We start from the raw sequence: 19536 nt of genomic DNA, 5'->3' as shown, positions 1-19536 counted from the left end.
GTGCCTGCTGCTGCTCTCACCACTGTGGCTCCTCTGATCTTAATCCTGGGAGTCCTTGAAAGGCAAATTTGGAAGCAGATAGAGTGATACTGTTCCTGGAAGCTAGATTTGCTGTGCCCAGCCTGTCCCTGAAGCGTGCTTCTCTGCCCTTTCTGAAACTAATAAAGGAGAATTAGCAACTTCTTAAGCTTGTCCCCAAGCCTGACGTTCCCGTCTTTAAGCAGTTGTTAATATCAGATCTAAATCTTTATTTGCTGTAGACAGAACTGATTTAAGCATTTTTTTAAATCTTACCTGGGGTGGAAGCAGAAATTAACTGATTCCCATCCTCCCTTGTTTATCTCTTGGAAGACTTTTAATCAGGACTGCCTCCCTCTCCCTGGCCGAGTCACCTGGAGGCTGATTGCACCCCATTCACAGGTGCTGTTTGGTGATGGTGGCTGAGCAGTCCTCCTCTCAAGTTCTCAGTCCTTTACCTCTCTCAAGATTCCCTGCAAAAAATGGCATGTTTTTGGAGCTCTGTGCTTGGACTGCTGTGGTGGTTTTGGGGGTTTGTGTTGCCTCCTATGGACTGATTGGCTGTTTGTGGTGGTTGTTTCCTTTCTACAATCTTGATGCTTAGTAATCTGGTCACACACGTTCTGTTTTTTGCTTTGCATGTTTGATTTCTTGTCAAATGTCCTTTTGTGGCAGGGGCGCGTTCCTTTTACTCTTTCTGGATCAATTCTCCACTTTGCCAATGCCTCACTGAGTTGGTCTGACTTTTCTGCCCTGAGTATGTGGCATTCCTGTCTTTTACAAGCTTTGCAAGGACACCTTTTAATCCTTTACACAACCAGTTAATGATAGTTGTGGGTGGAATGGAGACTGAGAGAAACACTGCTTTAAGATGCCTTCCTGCTTTGTTGCCCCCCCAGTGATTGTGTTTTGGGCGTATCTTTGAATCTTGATGCACTCCAAACGTTTTTTCAGTTTAAATAAGTTGAAATAACTGGAAAGAGGAAGGTGATTGGAACACAAAGCTGGTGAAGGTGGCTTGGCAGTTGCTTGGATGCAACACGTCCATCTCAGAAGGGGAAGAGATGATCAAGACCCATGTATTTGCCCTGAGCTCTGGGGATGAGATTTGAAAAGCATACGATCCCCCCAAACTCTTCCTCTGCTTGGCCCCTTGCTCCTATTTTAACATTTGGAGCTCTTTAGGGCTGCCTCATTACCAGTAGCCAGATCCATTTGAATGAAAATAAAGCTGACAGAATACAAGCCATGCATCCTCCTCTGCTTAACAGGAAATCATCTACACTGTGAAGCTGGACTGAAGGCAAGATGAGTTATTGCAGAGACCTAAATTCACTTAACTCCCAGCAAATGGAGCAGTGACTCCCCTTGCAGGGTCACATCGCTGTGTTTGGCGATGACACTCCAGGAAGCAGCTCCCTCACAGCGCGAAGCAAACCATGACCTCCCAGCTCTCTGGAAATCTTTGGTGCAGGCTCTCTGGCTGCTAATCTCTTAGCCTTGACATTCAGGTCCAAGAGAAGAGGCAAATCTGTGCTGCCTCTGCTATGTGCTTGACCTTTGCAGCAGTTGCCACTGTAAAAGGACAGTCCTTGGATGGAGGCGGCAGTGCCCTGTTGCTGTGGGAGCATTTTGCATCAGCTGTTGCTCGAGCGCTGTGTGATGTTGGAACAGTTGCCAGAATTGCTCTGATCTGACACCAAAGCCGTGTGCTTCAGCAATGGATTATCTCCTCTTAATCAGGAGCATACACCAAGCTCCTGATTACCAGTCCTCAAATGGCTGGCCTCAAGTCACTTCAGCTTCTCCTATGTAATTGTACAGCGCCAGGTTCTTCTGTGTGTGTTTGGTTTGCAGACACAGGGAGAAGACTGGAGCTTTGGAGTGCAGTATCTTATATATCCTGTCTAAATATTTGCTTACAGCACAGCTCTGCATGCTCCTGGGGGTTTCTCCTGTTGTAATTTAAACCTAGCCCAGCCTCAGCGTAGCAGAAAGGTACACATTTCCAGCAATAAGGGAAATTCTTTTTTTAATAAAAAATATGTGCTTTGGGAGTTGCTGGACTCTCCATTGCTAGATGTTTTTAAGGTGAGGATTTGCTGGTTTTGTTTTTCTAATATACGTGATGTCAGATACATGTTTACAAGTTTCACTGAGAAACTAGTGGGTGATGTTCCCTGGCCATATAAGCATCTCCCTATATGACAATAGCCATGGGATGCAGGAGGAGTGCTCTGATGTGGTGTCTGTCCTGAGCTGCCACGGAGGAAGCTGTGAAGCTGTGCAGTGTGACCTCATCTCATGGCACAGCAGTGGCTGCAGCCTTTTTTCATCTTCACCGCTTAGTGCCCCTCCGCTCTCCTAAGGATTAATAATTTTAGAAGGATTAATGGTGACATTAAGATTGTTTAAATGCTTGATCCCTTCTATTAAGCTCGAACTTTCATCTCCACTGACCTTTCAGGCTGAAGTTTTCCATGCTGGGGGCAGTGGTTTTGGGAGGATGAGGTGAATGCCAGAACAGAAATTGGGCTCAGCTGTTTTGAGGAATTGGAGCAGGGCAGGAAGCAGCAGATAACTCTCCTTTAGCATTTCTGCTATCCTGTTTCTTCCTAGATAAGCTGTTCTTTGGTTGTCTGCTTTTGTTAAAGACGCCTTCTGAATCTCTCAGAAGACACAACTGTTTTACCAAGCCTTTTTTAGGGAGAAATTCTGTTTTCTAGGTTCACTGCACAGCAAATGAGGGGAAAACAAATTTCTAAAGCCCTTGTAAGCAGAGGGACTGCTAAATGACTGCTGTGAAATGCTGGCTGGTTTGTTGCCTCTGAGTTTAGCAAGCTGCTGCATTTAAACCAAGTTTTGTCTCTTTCTTCTGAGCGCTCTGTATTTAGGGAAGACGAGCAAGATTTTGCCTCCAGTGATATTTAAGAATATTATGTCCAAGAGGCAAACGTGCAGCAGGCTTGGTGCTCGCTGTGCCTCAGCAACAGGAGGATTTGCACAAAACTTCTCAGCCTCAGCCGGCATCTGGGAAGCTATTAAATGCTGAGTGTCCCATTTCTGCTCCGCTCCTCCCCGCTGCCCCCTGACTTTTCCATTAGTATCAAAGATAAAACAAATATGAAAGTGTAAAATGAAACCCTTGTGGGACAACGAGCGGAAGGAAAGCGAATCCGAGCAGCAGGAGCTGGGCAGTGGTCCCCAAGGGGCACGTGGGGCCACAGGTTGGGTTCAGTGGGGTTATTTCTTCTGGGCTGGATGTAGGTCAGGGCTTTTGCATGTGGCGCAGGTTTTGAAAGGTGGGAGTGGGACATAACTTTCCTGGTCCATTGTCCCCTTGCAGATGAGGGGTAGCTCACATACAGCCTTTGTGTTGCTTTGCACTATGCACTGGGTGCGGGCAGCTGCTACAGGAGAACCAGCTGCCATCCCAAGGGAAGAGGAAAGGCATATTCCCTTAATCGAGGCCTTTCTTCTCTGTCCTCCATCTTGGTGGTCTCCTTCCCACTGCTTCGGACAGAGCGGAGACAAACAGTGAAAGATGAACCCTGTGGCTGTCTGGTTCCTAAAGTTAGAATTTGGCGGATAATCAGGATGCTATACCTGACCAAAATAACTGCCCTTTGGGACCTTACTGTCACATTAACTCTTTTATCAGAAACTGCCTGCAAGAGCAGAGAAGTGGAGCCTTGTCCTGCTCTTGTGCCAGGCTACCTCATTCTTTTGGTACCTGTAGAATGCTTTTCTGAGGATCCCAGTGCATCAGGAGTTGTGCAGAGGGAGACTGGAGATGCAATGGACCTTTAATGCCTGTTGTGCAAGAGCTGTGTGTTTTTTGAATAAATTTTTGACAGCTTTGCTGGAGTTGCATTAACATACAGATGACAAAGCAGAGTGGTCTATCTGCTGCCACTCAGGAGTAGGTGAATGACCAGCCTCATTCTTTTCTCTCCAGAAAGGATCGTCACAAAACCTCACATACCAACCTGGGTGGAGAATGGTGGGATGATCCCTCGTGCTTTGCAGTGAAAAACATTGCCTCATGCTGAGAGCTGGTCCTTCAGACTTGGTTTTGGACTTGTGCTTGTCTGGGGTACAGATGGAGTGATTTAGGAGAAGCAGAAGGGAGCAACCACCAACACACTTCCTTTAGAAAATCCCACTTGTGGGTTTTTGTTTGCACTTTCCCACTCACGCCAACAATAATGAAGCAAATTGTCTGCTTTCTCTGCTCTCTCTGCCCTGGAAGTTTGTTTATTCTTTTTCTTGTAGCTGGCTCCTTTCCATCTGGAGATCTTTAAAAAGGAACAAAAAAACACTATGATTTTTCTTCTTGTTCTTTGAAAAGGTTCACAACGCTGAGCTAACAATGAGGTGGAATTGACCTCTGATTTGGGAGGCCCAGAAAGATCTTGAGGTCACAGCATCACTGGGGGAAGGAAACCCCATGTAGAGGGAATCTCTTGCCCCACAGATGAAGGGGAAAAAGTTGAGATTTCTATAAGTGAGTGAAGGATTCAGCTATGGGCAAGACCACTTTCTGTGTGGTCAGTTTTCTTTCTGCCATCTCAGGTGCAAGCAGTTCTGCTGTTAGGATTGCAGATAAACCTTTCTTATGCTTTCATTTTGTCAAAAGACAAAGATGTGGGCCGCACGCTTTATACTTGGTTACAGGAAACATGTCTGGCGTTCTCTGGTTACTAATTGCTGTCAACCTGTCAATGAGCTATTGTTTGTCTGTTTAAAATTAACTCTCTTTTCCTCCTTCCTGCACAAAGAAACCACCTAGCGATTGTGCAGACTCTTTTTGCATGTGTAGTATCAGGAGCTGCTCCCTGGATGTTGATGGAGCTGGTGGTGTTTGGGTTCTTGCAGTGGGCTTGATTGCATGATATTCCCCTGGAGCTGGCTTGTGCTGCTGCCTTATCAGCGTTACACGTACCTTAGCATCCGGTTGTTTGCACACTGGGTGAAGAAGAGCACTGGCTCTGCCTGGAAGAGCTCAGTGCAATGTGAGACAGAGTGAGAAAGAGCGAGAAGTGAGAAAGTGGAGTGAGAAAGCTGTCAAATACTCAGCAGCACAGGTCCTCCTCAGTCTCTTCAACAGCAGTTGTAGGAAGGGAGACTTAGAAAAAGATGCACTTCTCAAATACCCTTGAGTGCTCTTAAGAAATGCAGGACGCAGCTCGAAGTTTCACAGCTGCTGTTTGCTCTGTTGGGGTGGGAAGTGGGTGTTTTGGTACCAGCTGGACCTAGTTCTAAAGCAGCTGGGAAGTAACAGGGGAATGGGTGGGGTGAAAATTAGCCAGGAGGAGACTGGGCAGCAAGGAGAGGCAGCAGTAAGGGAGGAGTGACGGGGAAGATGGCGTTGAGTCGTGGTTGCTGGGTTGGGAGCTTGGGATGAAGGGTGTTTTACTGGGGGATAAAACCTCTATGGATGGCCCAGAGCAGCAAGTGTGAGTGTGGAAGGTCTCTAGAAATGGAGGTGAGGAGGATATGAAGCTTGTGTTTGTCCTTCAGGATGCACGAAGAAGGGACTGGAGCGCTTCTGCTTTCCTAATTGTTAGGATAGGTGTTAGGTGGAGCAGGACATGATGTGCTGTTATTTGCTTCTTGAATCACAGACAGTAGTGCTTTTTTTTCTCCTTCTCTTTCATTGCTTCATTCGTTTACAGAGTTTGATCACTGTGTGACAGCACTGCTCTTGGGCTGTTAGCTTCTCTGAGTTCCTGCCAGCCCTGGGGTACGCACGAATGTTCTTGGGCCCATCAGAAACAAGAAGTTCTAGGAATGTTTTTTGTTTGCTTGTTTTTTAAATTATTACTTTTCTTTCCCCTCTGTGAGGTTGTGTCCCAGTTGTTTTTGTCTTGAAGCATTTGAATAATTAAGCAAAGTTCTGGGAGATTTGGCAGTGCCTCCCAGCTCTCTGAGGCTCACATATCATGGCTGTTTCTGTGACACTGGTGATTTAAGCCTGTGTTTCTTCTTACTATGCGGAAGAGTTCTTCCCATGTCACTAAGTGCTAACACATGTTTGAAAGCAGGACAGAGGAACAGCTTGTGGATTTGCCCTGCCCTTCCTGAGTTCATATTCAATAAATGTGTTAACACTATGTATTCATCGGTTTCTCAGCACTTCTGGAAAAAAGTTGTTAAGCTATGGTTTGTTTTTCCCTGGTGGAAATTACAAATGTGATATATGTAATAAAGGAAGTGAAAGCGTATTAAAAGTAATGAGGCACGTTTAGGAAAAAAAAAATCTTTTTCCTTTGGGGTAGGTGGCATAGCTGTGGATAGCTTCAGCTTTGAAACTGTGAAACTTTGGTGCCTTTTCTTCCCAAGACCTTTCTATCGAATGTGAATTCTGCGTGCATCATCGGAGGAGCTGTAGGCTGGGCTTTGCATTCACAGATGCACTTATGGGTGTATATATATATATACATATATGCACCTATATGAGGGGATGGGGTTGGCCCCTCTATGCTGCAGCTTGGACAAGGGTGTCTGCCTGGGAATCCATCTTGCTGCTGTGCACGTTTTATGAGTAAACTAATTCATGGGAAAGTATAATTAATCTCTTTGTGGCAGCACTTTGCTGCACACACTAGAAAACGTCATTATCTATACAGACAAGCAAATTGAAGGTTTCGCTAAGGCAGACGGTCCTTAATTAATCATAATCTGGACAGCATATTAAAAGTATACCTGAAAAGTGCGGGTGGCAAATTATCTAAAACTAATTAGTTGTGCCCATAAAAATACAGCATATTCCCTCCGTGTGCTTGAATCTGGTTTTATTTGTTTCTTAGGGCGTGTTCAATAATTGCACGTCTACCAGTTTGCATGGTTAATTTGGAAATCTTCATCAGAATAACTCTAAGGCCAGTTGAAAACGTGGCTATAAAATAAGTTAACCTGATGCATGGGAAATTTAGAACGTCTGAAGGCTGCTGGGAAGGGAAACATGTGGCATAGCCCTGGTTTGGAAGGACACACGTGCCAACAAAGGGGCACCTGTGCATTTCATCCCTGACAATGAGGAAATTCAAAGCAAAACTTCACACTCCAGGGAGAGCAGCACTGGGTTGAGCTCTCAGGGCTCCTGGATTGGCGCTGCTCTCCTTACCAGTGTTTGTAGGGAAATGCCAAAATGGGCTGTGGGTGAACTGCAGCGTGCCCCTTTGATGTGTTCTTCTAATCTCCAGGAGCTGCCTTTGATTTAGGTAGGGCTGTGCTGTATAGCAGAGGGCTTTCCCCATCAAAAGCCATCTAATATGAAAATCCCACTCTAAATATCTGAAAATGTTAGCACAAGAAATAGGAAAATGTTACATCCGTTCCTCCTTGAGGATATTTTCAGATGAGACCTGTGAACTCAACATTAAAAAAAAAAAAGAGTCCAAGGAAGTGGATTTATGGTTTGTAGGTGGAATTTGCCCTGTGCCCTACAGTGGGTGGAGTGATTGTTTCTTCAAATAGCTAACATATCCACAGCTTGGAAGGAGGGTTGTTTAGAATTTTTCTGGCTGTGGAAACTGGTGTAATGTGGAAGCACCTTCAAGAGGTGCTGGGTTACCAGCAGGGCTTGTCTGCCCTCAAGCTGCAAGCAGGTGATTGCTTGTATTACCTGGAAAAAGGAAACTGCCAAGTAACTGTGGTTAAATTTTCCCATTGTGGAAATTTGTTTTATGGAAGGGCTTGTTTAAAAGCAGGAATTCCTTTTCCTCCAGGACTCTTATTACAGAAATATCAGATGTGTCATGTCCAGTCTTTCTTACTTTTTCCTGACATCCTAGATTTTCCCCTGAGTGCTGGCACTGAAATTCTACACTGAAATTCAAACGTGTTAAAAGAATAAACATAGCCCAGAGCTGTAGATTGCCTGTCTGCAGATTACATCCTTTTCTATCCTGAGAAGTTAATTGCATTATAAATGTCATCTTCCTCTGAGCAGCAAAGTCCATAGAGTCCAGAGGATTTATTTACAAATTTCAGAGTTTCATCCTGGTTTTAGAAAAGATTTTCTGACTGCTGCCAGAGGATATCTCTGTGAATGGCAGCCCTGGGACCATCAAAGGTTGGCATGGCCGAGCCCTGCTCCCTTCCTCCTGGCACCTTCCTGAGTGACAAGGTGGTTTTCCATCAGTGGGTCTCAGCTGAGGTGGGGAAAGTAGGAAAATGTAGAAAGTAGGAAAAAGCAGAAATAAATTTACAAGGATTGTATGAGGTGTTGGGAAGGCAGCATTTCTTAGGGAGATGACAGCTCATTATACACCTCCTTACGGTTTGCAGCATTCAGTAAGTCATGAATAACACTGGTACCAAACACAGAGAGATCGGTGTAGGTGCTCGAAAGTGGGTCTTCGTGAACACTGCTTGTGGAGGATTTCTGTCTAAAGCAGCCTCTGTTTCTGTGAGATTTCTGCCTTGATGCTGACTGCTCAGATGCTGCTCCTTAATTTTGTGCAACCCAAACGCTGCTGCTGTCCATTCTCTCAGCACTTTGTCTGCTGTCTGTCCTGCAACTTGTGTCCCAGCTTGTGCCACAGCCTTGCTGGCACGTGCCTGTGACCTGCACCTGTGAGGATCAGACCCAGCAAAATGGCAAAACTTCTCCCTGTAACCCAAACATCTCTCTGTGCTCTGCTATTAGCTTGGAGACCAGGCAGGTGAGATGTGCTGGATTTGCTCGAAAACCACGTTGCTGCTTCTGGGGATCAATTGGTGAAACGTTTCCTGATTTTGTGCGCTGCTTGCTTTTGTCTGTTTGTCTGGGGGCCACCCCTTGGTCTGTGAGTTTAAACCAGATAACCGAGAAGCCAAAGCGAGCCTGACATCTCTGTGGATAGCAGAGTCTCGGAGAGCACTGGCAAACTATGGTTTGTCGTCTGTGAAAAATGTTTGCATTTGACAGCTTTTCACAGGAAGCCTGTCAGAGTGATAATTTAATGAGTACAGATTGCTTGCAACACAGCTGTAAAACGTGCTTTTACAGTGCTGTAAAATAAGCAACCAAGTCCTTTGTGTGTTTGCTTTGTTTGAGAACAAGTCAACTTCTAATACAAATGAAAGGTGGTCATTTATTTTACCCAGCAAACAGTCAAGATGTAAGAGAGGAACCTGCCATTTTTCTTCTTGTGGTGGCAAGGTTAATGCTGGGTTACACTGGCGTTTGCTAATCAGCTTGTTTCTGTGAAGGGGAGGATTAATATCTAATGAGACAGACTGAGTTACAGTCAGATTAGCATTTAAGTCATAAAAAGGACTTTTGGACTTTCCTCTCTTTGCTGCAGATGTCTTTACCCCTGGTTTGCACAGGGAAAGTGTTGGTTTCTCACCCAAACTGATGTCCTTAAGGGGAGAGGGAAGATTCTGTGCACATATGTTTACAACTAATTTGGTTTATGGGTTGGTTTTTTTTTTTTTTCCTTTGTTTGTTTTTTAGGATAATTAATGAACATACCTGGTTTTAGCCCAGATTAAAATTTGTGAAGGGACGAACGGCTGTAAAGCCTGAATCAGTTTATTCAACTTTCAGTTCAGAGCATAACCAGTAATTAAGTCTAGGCTGGAGAATGAATTGGTTATGGCAATATAGATGTATTGCTTGAGGCAACTTTCTTGGCTTAAAACATTGCGTTGGGTTCCTTTAGACCAATAGTTGGAAATATGTAATAGATTTCACATCAATGTCATTTTAAAATACAGTTGTTACTGAAGAGTTCTGCTGATGCATCTGCCAGATCTTGTGCCTGGTATGAAAGTGTTTAAGTAAACAGCTTATTTAGTGATATTAAAAGGCCTGAGCTAAGGAAGGAAGTGAGCCTTCAAAATGATTAAGTGAATTAGAAATTAATATACACCAAGCTAATCTCTATAGTATAAACTCAACAGAAAAAAATCTTCCTGGAGAGGAAATGCCAGTCATGGGAACGAAAGTGGAGGTTCCTGCTGATATTGGACAGAGGACGTGTCGGGTGTTTGAAATCAATCTCTTCTTCCCTGGATCATTTCTCTTGTGCTCCTAAGAGGCTGCATTATATACAGCTATGTCAACCACCAAGCCCCATGACTTTGTTCGTCAGGAACTCGAAGAATGTTTCAGTTTTTCCAGAAAATGTTTTCTGTGTTAGTCTTTGTTTGTACTGGACCACTTTGAAGACTAAAATCTGAACTTCAGCATACTTTAATACATTTTAACAAGGTTTAAATTCACACCACGCCAAAATATTCTACCCCCTCCTTCTAACGACTTCTGGCTTTAAACATTACTCCTTTGAGGATTAAAAAAAAAACCAACAGAGGCATGTTTTATTAAAAAATATTTATTGAATATGAGTCACAGAAAAGCAGAGGTCAGAATCCTCAATTGCAGTGGCATGCATAAAATAACCCTCTCCCTAGGCCCCCCTTGAGTCTGCACCCTGGGTGCCGATATCCTGCTGGGCTCGGAGCACATGGATGAGCACCAGCACATTTGTGGTTTTTGTTTTCCTGGGAGAATTTTGCAGGTCCTGTTGGGTGGGCAGAGAAAATTTCAATTGTGAGCAGCTTATGCTGACCACCAGCACATGGTGGAAGTCCCCCTGGTAGCCTTGCTTGCCTTAGCTCCCTCCCATGCCTATACAAGTGGAGTTGTGCTCCAAAAGGGCCTAAAAAGCTTAATGGATCTCTCCTCTGTTACTTTATCTCATCTAACAGATATCCAAGGCAAAGATTGTCAAGTAGAGTGATCTTGTGATCTTTCATCAGACCTACTAAATGCTGGGATTTCTCCTTTGAACCGCTGCCACTTACATAGGAGCAGACTGTCTTTTCACTTGTGCTGATGTAGATCAGCTTAATTAGCAGTGTCCAGTTTGCCCTCTGCAGTATCTGCGCCTCCCTCCGTTGGAAACGAAGCCTTTCCCAAGCATTGTGTCTTTGGCAGCACTGACTTGGAGGGGGATGTTCTTTAAATTGACCTGGCAGATGCACGCAGAGTGCCAGATGTCACTGGGTCACCTTGCAGCCGGCGTCAGAGATGTGTGCGTCACTGCCACGATGCCGTGACGGTGTTCCAGCAGTGGCTGCTCTCCGGCACCAGCCTGTCTGGTGTTCTCAAACACTGAACTGAAGCTGGCCTTTGCTTTTTGAAAGCCACGAAACCCGGAGCCGTTCTCCGTCAGCTGAAAAATCTCTTGGCCTTCTTGTCAGTGTCAAGCGTTTAGCCCTTGGATTTTGAGCAAATTCGGGCTTAATTGCACTTTCTTTGTACTGCCATAAACATCTGAAGTCCTGTCTGCAATCAGAACCAATTACATAATTAGAGACAGGCCCTGCCCTGAGATCTGGCAGAGTTGAAAGAGAGGAGAAAGAACACATAGGTAGATTTTTGGGTCTGTTTTTAAAAATGTACTAAAGTTGTTTAGTTTTTGAGGTTGGTTTATCATCGTTGCAGAAAGTGAACTGACAGTAATTAAAAAGATTTCTTTGAAAACCAGCTTTTTTAGGACACTTTAAAATATTTTACTTTCTGATAATTTGGGGCTTCAGAACATTTCAAGCTGGCTGAATGGTAACGTAAAGGCTGCTTAATTTTCTCCATTTTACTGACTTTTGTCATGATATTTAGTACTGGTCAAAAGATATTTTACTCATCCAAGCCTTAGGAGGCCTTAGAGAGTGGTTTTGAAGGGTGATTGACTTTATGAGAAGCAAGCAAGGATTTTGAGAAATTATTTGAAAATTAGATATGGAAATCATTTTAAAAATCAATTTCTCCTGGGTGCTGCGTTTTCAAGTTAAGCAACGTGCAAATGCTTAACCCAGTACCGACATTTACCATGGCTTCTCTTGCTCTTTCCTAGAGTTCTTCAAAGAGCTTCTGGAGAACGCCGAGAAGTCGCTGAACGACATGTTTGTGCGGACGTATGGCCGGTTGTACATGCAGAACTCAGAGCTGTTCAAGGACCTCTTCGTGGAACTGAAGCGGTACTACGTGGGTGGCAACGTCAACCTAGAGGAGATGCTCAACGACTTCTGGGCACGTCTGCTGGAGCGCATGTTCCGGCTGGTGAACCCGCAGTACCACTTCACGGATGAGTACCTTGAGTGTGTCAGCAAGTACACGGAGCAGCTGAAGCCCTTCGGGGACGTGCCGCGCAAGCTGAAGCTTCAAGTGACTCGAGCGTTTGTGGCAGCCCGCACCTTCGCGCAAGGTCTTGCCGTCGCCAGGGACGTCGTCAGCAAAGTGTCCGCGGTGAGCTCTGTGTTCATGCCTCCTTCCCATGGACCTGCCGTGGGTTGCGTCTTTCCCTGTCATCACGCTTCTGCAGAATGCTATAGGTGCACTTGGCTCTTCCATAGGTGCCTGAAACGCATGACGGGTGGTTGAGCGTAGATGGGACAGGATTCCATCTGTTGGTAGGAGAGCCCAGCTGTGTGTTTTGTGATAAGTCACGTTCTGGAGATGTTCTGCCCATGGGCCACCACTGTCCAGTGCTTTTGGCCAACAGCAGGGGTGTTTCCCTGTTTGGTGCTTGTCCTCCTGCGTGTGGAACAGCAACAGGTTGGAAATTAAGTTCCATCTGCAGTGGAGATAAACATGTTTGCTTGTGTAATTACTGTACCTTCTTAATATTGCCCTCAAATTACAGCGAGTCATGGATGTTATGGGCATCTATTATGGAGCAGCTGATGACTTGCTCCTTGCTCCCAGGCATGGAGAGAGGCTGTTAGCATGAACAAACAGTACTTTTATGATAATAATAAGCTGGAGCCATATGTGCAGAGCAGGAGCCTGTTGTATTCGGTGCCACAGATGTAGCAGAAGTCAGGCCTCAGTCTTCCATGGCTGTCACTTTTGGGGGTTCAAACTAATACATTATTGTTCACCCAAATGTTTGCCTCTCTCTTCTCATAGACCACTATAGAGTGTTCTAAATGGGATGACTTTGTTTTCTTCCCTGGGACTTGTCTTAATTTACTTTGAGTTGTGTGGTATATGGAACGGATGGATTAGATGATCCCCTTAAACTGATTGTGTAAGATAAAAAAAAAAAAAATTAGTGATTTCCTTTTTAACAACCTTGGCTCACTTCCTGTGGTCTAGAAGATGTAGCATAATCATTTAATCAAACAGAAAGGTTTACTTTCTTTTTACCTGGTTGCAGAGTATAATAAAGCACCAGGCTGGAAGGGCAGGCATGAGTTTGAATCATCCTAAGTGCAAGGAAAAAAAAAAAACAAAGAGAAAAAAAGAAAAAAGAAATGAGGCACTCTTAGAAGAAGAATGCAATGTTGGAGGCAGCGCAATTAGCTTTGATAAGTGACGTGATCATTCAAATTGCTTTGACTTACAGGGATGACATGAAAATACTGTGACTGTGCAAAAAAAAAATCTGTTTCCACGTTAATTTTTCTTGTGATAAGACTGCATGTGTGTGACAGGACAGAGAATGTTAACAAGGGTAGAACTTCTTTGTTAATACATCCAGTCTCCAGGAGTATGTTGCTAGTGCTAGCTGTTGTAGGTACTTAACACCTAGGCTCCTCGTTTAATAGCAATGACTCTCATATGTATCTTTGTGCTGCTCTCATCTAGCTGAGGGTGAGCATTGGGGGCTCCATGGATGTTATGTGGGGTCCCTTTGATGAGATCACAAAATCCTCTAGCCTCAGAGATGCCATCCTATGGGGGAAAGGAGCTGTGGGAGAGGGAGTGTTGGTGCTGGATCAGACCGAGTGTTTGTTTCCATGTCAGATCATGGCAAAGCCTCCAGCCTCTCGGTTGAGGTTTCAGATACAGTTGCTGTTATTTCATTTCTGGTTGCTTGGTGTTGTGGTAGATATGGTCAGTAAGAAAGGGAAAAAGAGGATGGATGGGCAGTGAAGATGAAGTATTTGGGGGGTCCAGATGCTGAATGCCAGTATGGCTTTGGGGAATGTAATCAGTTGATAGACAGTAAACCTGTGTGAGTGAGGGGTTGTGTTCATGCTCCATCTGCTCAGAATTCATCAAAATGCCTCCAGACTTGACACGGTACCACGAGGGCTACAGTCCTCGCATCTGTTACGAATCAAAGCTGTGAACCCGAGGTGGCACTGTGATTTCTTTCTCCCTTTTGAAGATCCTCGATTGTAGAGTTGCCTTCAACTCTGGAATTAATAGCTTGAGTGTGCAAGGTTATCCAGAGACCCACTCAGCTGCAAAAATAGCTCATGCTCCACGCAGAATTATGCTTACTGCACTTAGCACTTCGGTTTCACAAATTGCATTACAGATCGTGTAACAGATCTGCTTTTTGGAGCAGAAGTCTGAGCACTAAGCTTTAGTTGCAGCAGTGGAAGGAATAATCTTTCTAGTGGTGTTTTAGTCTCATTCAGTGAAAACCTAACGTCACGTTTCTGTAAGACACAATTGGGAAATTCCATAGGTGGGTTTAAAATCGAATGTTTTTATGCCTGCTGCTTTGTGGTTGCGTTTTGGGGTTTCCTGCATTACATATAGATTAGTCCAGCTTTGCTGAGCTCTATATAATGACTTCATTGTCTTTGCTTCCTTATTATTTTTACTGAGGAGCTGTAGTGGGATAACTGCTTGTACTGGGGATTAGCTTGAGGGATAAATCTTCATCTTTATGAAAAAATGTCCAAAGTAATGCAAATTAGTTTTAATGCTGCTTGTAAAGAGTAAGTCAAAAATTCGTAATTGAAAATTCTCAGGAGGAGAAATACAAACTACTGCGAGATCCAGCTGTTTTTTGCTTTCAAGTGGTGCTGTTAGGAGAGCAAGGAGCACTTTACAGAAGAGCAGCATTGATAGCTTTTTAATGATACTATATATTTTTACATCATCACTAGGGAGATGCATTTAGAAAATATTGTTCTTGCATAAGTTGGGGACGAAAGGGGAAAAGGAAAAGAATATTGAAAAGCTGCAGATGTGTGATTTCAGAGCCAGAATGCTAGAAAATAACTTCAATTCAGCACTGATTGGGTCAGAAGGTGCGTGTTGCTGCCCAAATACACAACTGTGAGAAAGTCATATGGTTTTCAGAGAAAGCATGGATTTTTTTTCCACCTTTGTCTATAAAGTGCACTTTAATGTTCTATTCAGGTCTTCCCCCCCCAAATTTCCTAATTTGGGTCCAAAGTACAAAGTTCTCCAGATCTGTCCTGAACTGCAAATCCAAGGAAAAAAAACTCAGGTTGTTGCTTACGCCTGCTTGAAATGTTTCCTGCGTGGGATTTCATCTATGGCTGGCTGTAGGCCTCCAGTGCTTCCTTTGTCATCTGCTGAAGACTGGTGCTTTCTCTCTGACCTTCCTGCCCCTGCCTTTGGGAGACGGAAATCTGCCCATCCCGTAATCACTCGCTTGCTACTTAGCCCTTGACAAGCACTAAAATCAGCAGGGTTAAATTGCTGCCAGCATTGACATTTCCTGCCCCAGCTGAGCGGGCTCTTTTCTGGGGGAAAAAACAGAGCAAATACAGGCCAGAGCCCAGAGTGCCTGAGAAAGGGTGAGAACCAGGAATCCTGCAGTTCTCAAGCTGCAGAGACGTTTCCTTAATTGGTGACACGTGGTTAAACCCATGTCCCTGTCTGGGGTCGTGACATCTTTGAGGGCAAAATGCCTGGTGGCTCATTGGGTGCAGGTATGGGACAGAGGTTCCTGTTGTTAGGGGGAAGAAAAAAGTGAAGAACTGAGCATGTTGTCAGCATTTTGTAGGGTCAGGAGTAGCATCCTTGACCCAAAGTGTAGCAGAGAAGGTTTTGTTGGAGGTCAAGAGTCAGAAGCGAAGGCCTCTGGAGGATGCAGAGTGCAGCCATGAAGCACTGAATTGCTGCATTTGCATCCCCCATCTCTGTGATGAGGTGCAGGAGGAGACGTGGGGAAACCAGGCTACTGTTGTGCCAGTGGGGAGAGTTTGCTGCAGCTATCCAGGAAATTTATGCTGATAAACTATTCTCTTGGAGTTTTTACTGTTTTTTTCCTCCTTACACTTATGTCTGAGCAGTGAAGGCTCCCGAATCACACCCACTATGTGTTGAAAGCCACATGAGATGCAGTTGCCTCAGTACAGCTGAGTCTCTGGAAAGGGACTTCCAGCCCGTCCTCAGGGGCCCTGTTTGTTTTGTAAGGGACAGTCAGCAGCTTCGAAGTTATATGCAAGAAATGATATTTAGTTTGGAAGAGCAGATACCAACTGTGTGAAATAGATGCACAGGTTCATATGAAGAATGCACCTATTTTGTGATCTACTGTCCTCAAAAGACATTAAAAGCCATGAGGGAGCTGCTGGAGGTGTTTGTGGTGGGTAGAAGAGCTTCTTTGGTATCGCCATTTCTTCTCTAATGAAGTGTGATGATAGCAGCCGAGGAGGGAATTCTCTTGAAAACCATTTATGGAAGCTAACTATGGAGGGGGCAGGTAATCTGCCTTCCCACAGCTGCTTGAAAGACCCATGACTTTTAAACTCTTTGCTCTGAGCTGCTCATCTCCAACAAGGCATCCAAGGTGAAGTTAAACCTGCGTGAACCAAGTTACTACTGGCTTTTGTGAGCTCCCTTACCTCTGACTGCATCTCCTGGAGAGTGGCTCCTGCCCTTTATTACATGGATGCTGAATGTAATTAAGGCCTCAATCAGCAAAAATATGTGGACAGTAAGCTCTTAAATATTGTGCCCCTCCTAATTACCATTTGGATCTAGAAGTTTAGTTAATAACCATCCAATCTCCTTTTGTGTGGCCTTCGCCCTTGGTAAAGGAGAATGTATCCTTAATGCTTTTCCAAAAGAAAGTTCATCTTTCTATATCAGATGAAGCTAGGCACGCCCTGGGCATGAGCAGATCCTCCCAGTGAAGTGATGTGGACAGAAATGAAATTTGTTGCTTGCGTGCATGCACTGAGAAGAGATGAGGGAGAGATGCTGCTGCTCTGTGGGCAACTGAGAACCAACCATAAGAGCAAAGGAGCCCTTTTAGTGTTGCAGAGAGGCCTTGGAAGAGTTATGTCCAGACAGTGATTTGCAAACTGTGGGGCTGTACCGAGGGGCCACCGTGCACAAGGACATTGCCTTCCACGTGCCAAGGGCAAACGTCAATGCAGAAAACAATACCAAGCAATTCTCCACATCAAAGATGACCCTGAGAAGACCTGCCAAGAATGTGGCTGCATCTGCCTCAGCTCCAGCCATTTGAGGGTCTGAGCTAGGCATAGCCTTCAAAGCATGCTTGAGCAGCAGTCATTGCGGGTTTAAGGGGCTGAGAACATGCATGGATATGGCTGTGGGTTTCGAGCTGATGGCACAATGCAGGAGCGTTTCAGTCTGATGGATTTTCTTCTTTCTTTCTCCATCTTTGCCATTCCCCACGCTGTGATTCGGCTCTTAATTCTGAAAACAGTAGGAAGGATAACTAAGGGATTTTTTTGGTGTCGTTGCCCAAACAAATGGTCTCACTGTTCGGCTTCTTTAAGCAAACTGAAAGCTCAGAATTGTGTGTTGTGTCTCTGGGTTGTGGAGAGAGGTGGGTGCTCAGAGAAGAAGCTGCGTTTAGAGGGCGCTTGTGTTTGGTGGCATCGTGTGGGATAGTATAATCCTATGGCAACTGCTAAAGAATACAAACCCTTCAAGATGAGCATGTAGTAGTCTGCTTTTGACACATTAATGTTAAAATTGAGCTGGTCAAGTGCATGGTGCATTGGTTCTCAGGAACTCCGCTGCTCCTGCCTGACAGTGTCACGTCTGCATGCATTGAAGGAGGAAAAGAGAAAAGGCAAACTGTGAGTAGAGAATTAAGTGTAAATGCACTCTTGAACTTTTTCTTGCACAGAGGACTGGTGACTGTAACCAGACAGATAAAATAGCAGAAAGCATCATCATGGGTATTGAATACTGACGAGGCACAGAGCTGCGCTGTTCCCAAATCTCTCTCTTAAAATGCGTTCTGTTGTGCAACACCTTGGAGGCCCAGATCTGTGGTTAAATCAGATGCTTTCTAAATTATTCATGCACCAACGCTGGGCCAGCAGAGTCAGTTAAACACTGAAATGTGCTGTTAATTCCAAAACACTTTCGTTGGAATATTTGGGCTGGGGAAGCAAACCAAGAACCGCTCGAGTGATCTTCACAGGGAGCTGAATGTTTGACTGGTGTGTGCTCTTGCAAAACATGGAGTGGAGGAAAATATTACACAAGTGAGGCTGTGTCAATCCTCAAAACCAACGATGCTTCACTTGTCTTACAAGTGGCTGCTCACTGGTCCTTCAGCTGGTCGTGGAGGCTTCTTGGTTTGTTGTTCTTGTTTCCTTTTTTGTCATGAAATCTTCTTTCCGTATCACTGAGGAGTCGCTTTTTAAATCTTCTTTCTCTAGTATTGCCCTAATTTGGTTTTTGTGAAGTGAACACAACATAAATCAAAAGTAATTTCACTGCTCTTATTTGCAAATTGTTGGATTTTGTTTTCTGGTGGCGGTGCTGCTGGCATGGCAACGCTGTAACTGTGCAAGCTTGGAAAATAAGAAAGCCTAAGTTATCAGTGTTATTATAAATAGTTATTAAAGCTGACAGGATTTTAAATGTTGTTATTAAGATTCTTAATGTTGACTTTCGGGTAGTGAGAGAATGAAATGTGGCTCTGGCAGCTGGTGGGAGTTCCCTGCCTGGCTGCAGCTCCCTGCAGAACCACAGCTGGACCTCTGTCATCCCTCCTCAGCTCTTTCCTGCCTTAGGAGGGAGGGGAATGGAGGCTGGTTGGGCCTCTGAGCCTTCGCTGCTTGCACAAATTGGTTTTCTGGAGTGTTGGTGGTTTTATGGAGGCTGTTATGAGGCATTTCCCTTGGTAGGTAGGTGCTTCAACTGTGAAGTTTCTACTAGCATCATGCATCCAGGTACAAGTGCTAACTGCTAGGAGAAGGCTAAGGATGCATAGTAAAACATGTGAAACTTGAAAAAATGTGGTGAATATAGCAAGGTATCCACAAAACTCAGGTTTTGTTACATAGAACACGCTTCCTTTTAACAGGAACATGACTGCATCTTCACCAGTCAATGTAAGTTGGGGTGTACCTTGACAAATACAGTATGAAACATTGAAGTTATACTCAGAAATCCCATAATTGTCTCTTTTTACCTTTTTTGTGTGAAAATCTGTAATTTTTTGAAGTTTGTATCTGTATGTGAAGATGGGTGCCAAAATACATCTGTCAGCAACCTTTAATCTTCATGTTTGACAAAGCATATAGACACGGACAAATTGTAATTTCCATGATGAAACCACAGGGTGATGGATTGCTGCAGTGGCATGGAATGGCATAGAAAGGAAATAAATTTCACAAGATAAAAGGAGGGGTTTGGAGTGCATTTACTTCTATTATAAGCTTTTTGGAAGCTACGTGCACTGCAACATACTACCTGGGTTCAAATCTATTGGAGTAAATCCTTTTTGGCAAATAAAGCTTTCTTTGGGACTCAGCTTTATTAGAAAGGAGATTACTTGGTTTTGAGGGTCATTCTAGAGTAGCGTTTGA

At 44.4% G+C, this 19536-nt stretch overlaps 1 protein-coding gene across 1 annotated transcript in view; it reads left to right on the top strand.

The window, feature by feature from the left end:
* GPC4 (glypican 4) overlaps window positions 1-19536 on the top strand; it is a 60750-nt gene that overhangs the window by 27000 nt on the left and 14214 nt on the right. The window contains exon 3 of the mRNA XM_042824880.1: window positions 11871-12262. Within this exon, the coding sequence (XP_042680814.1) occupies window positions 11871-12262 (392 nt within the window). The remainder of the gene's footprint in view (window positions 1-11870; window positions 12263-19536) is intronic.

This window comes from Centrocercus urophasianus, unplaced genomic scaffold, assembly GCF_019232065.1.
Source record: "Centrocercus urophasianus isolate 14NV4802_14NV808 unplaced genomic scaffold, USGS_Curo_1.0 seq_24, whole genome shotgun sequence".
In the NCBI taxonomy this organism is placed as follows: domain Eukaryota; kingdom Metazoa; phylum Chordata; class Aves; order Galliformes; family Phasianidae; genus Centrocercus; species Centrocercus urophasianus.
This window is presented reverse-complemented; position numbering and strand designations above follow the sequence as displayed.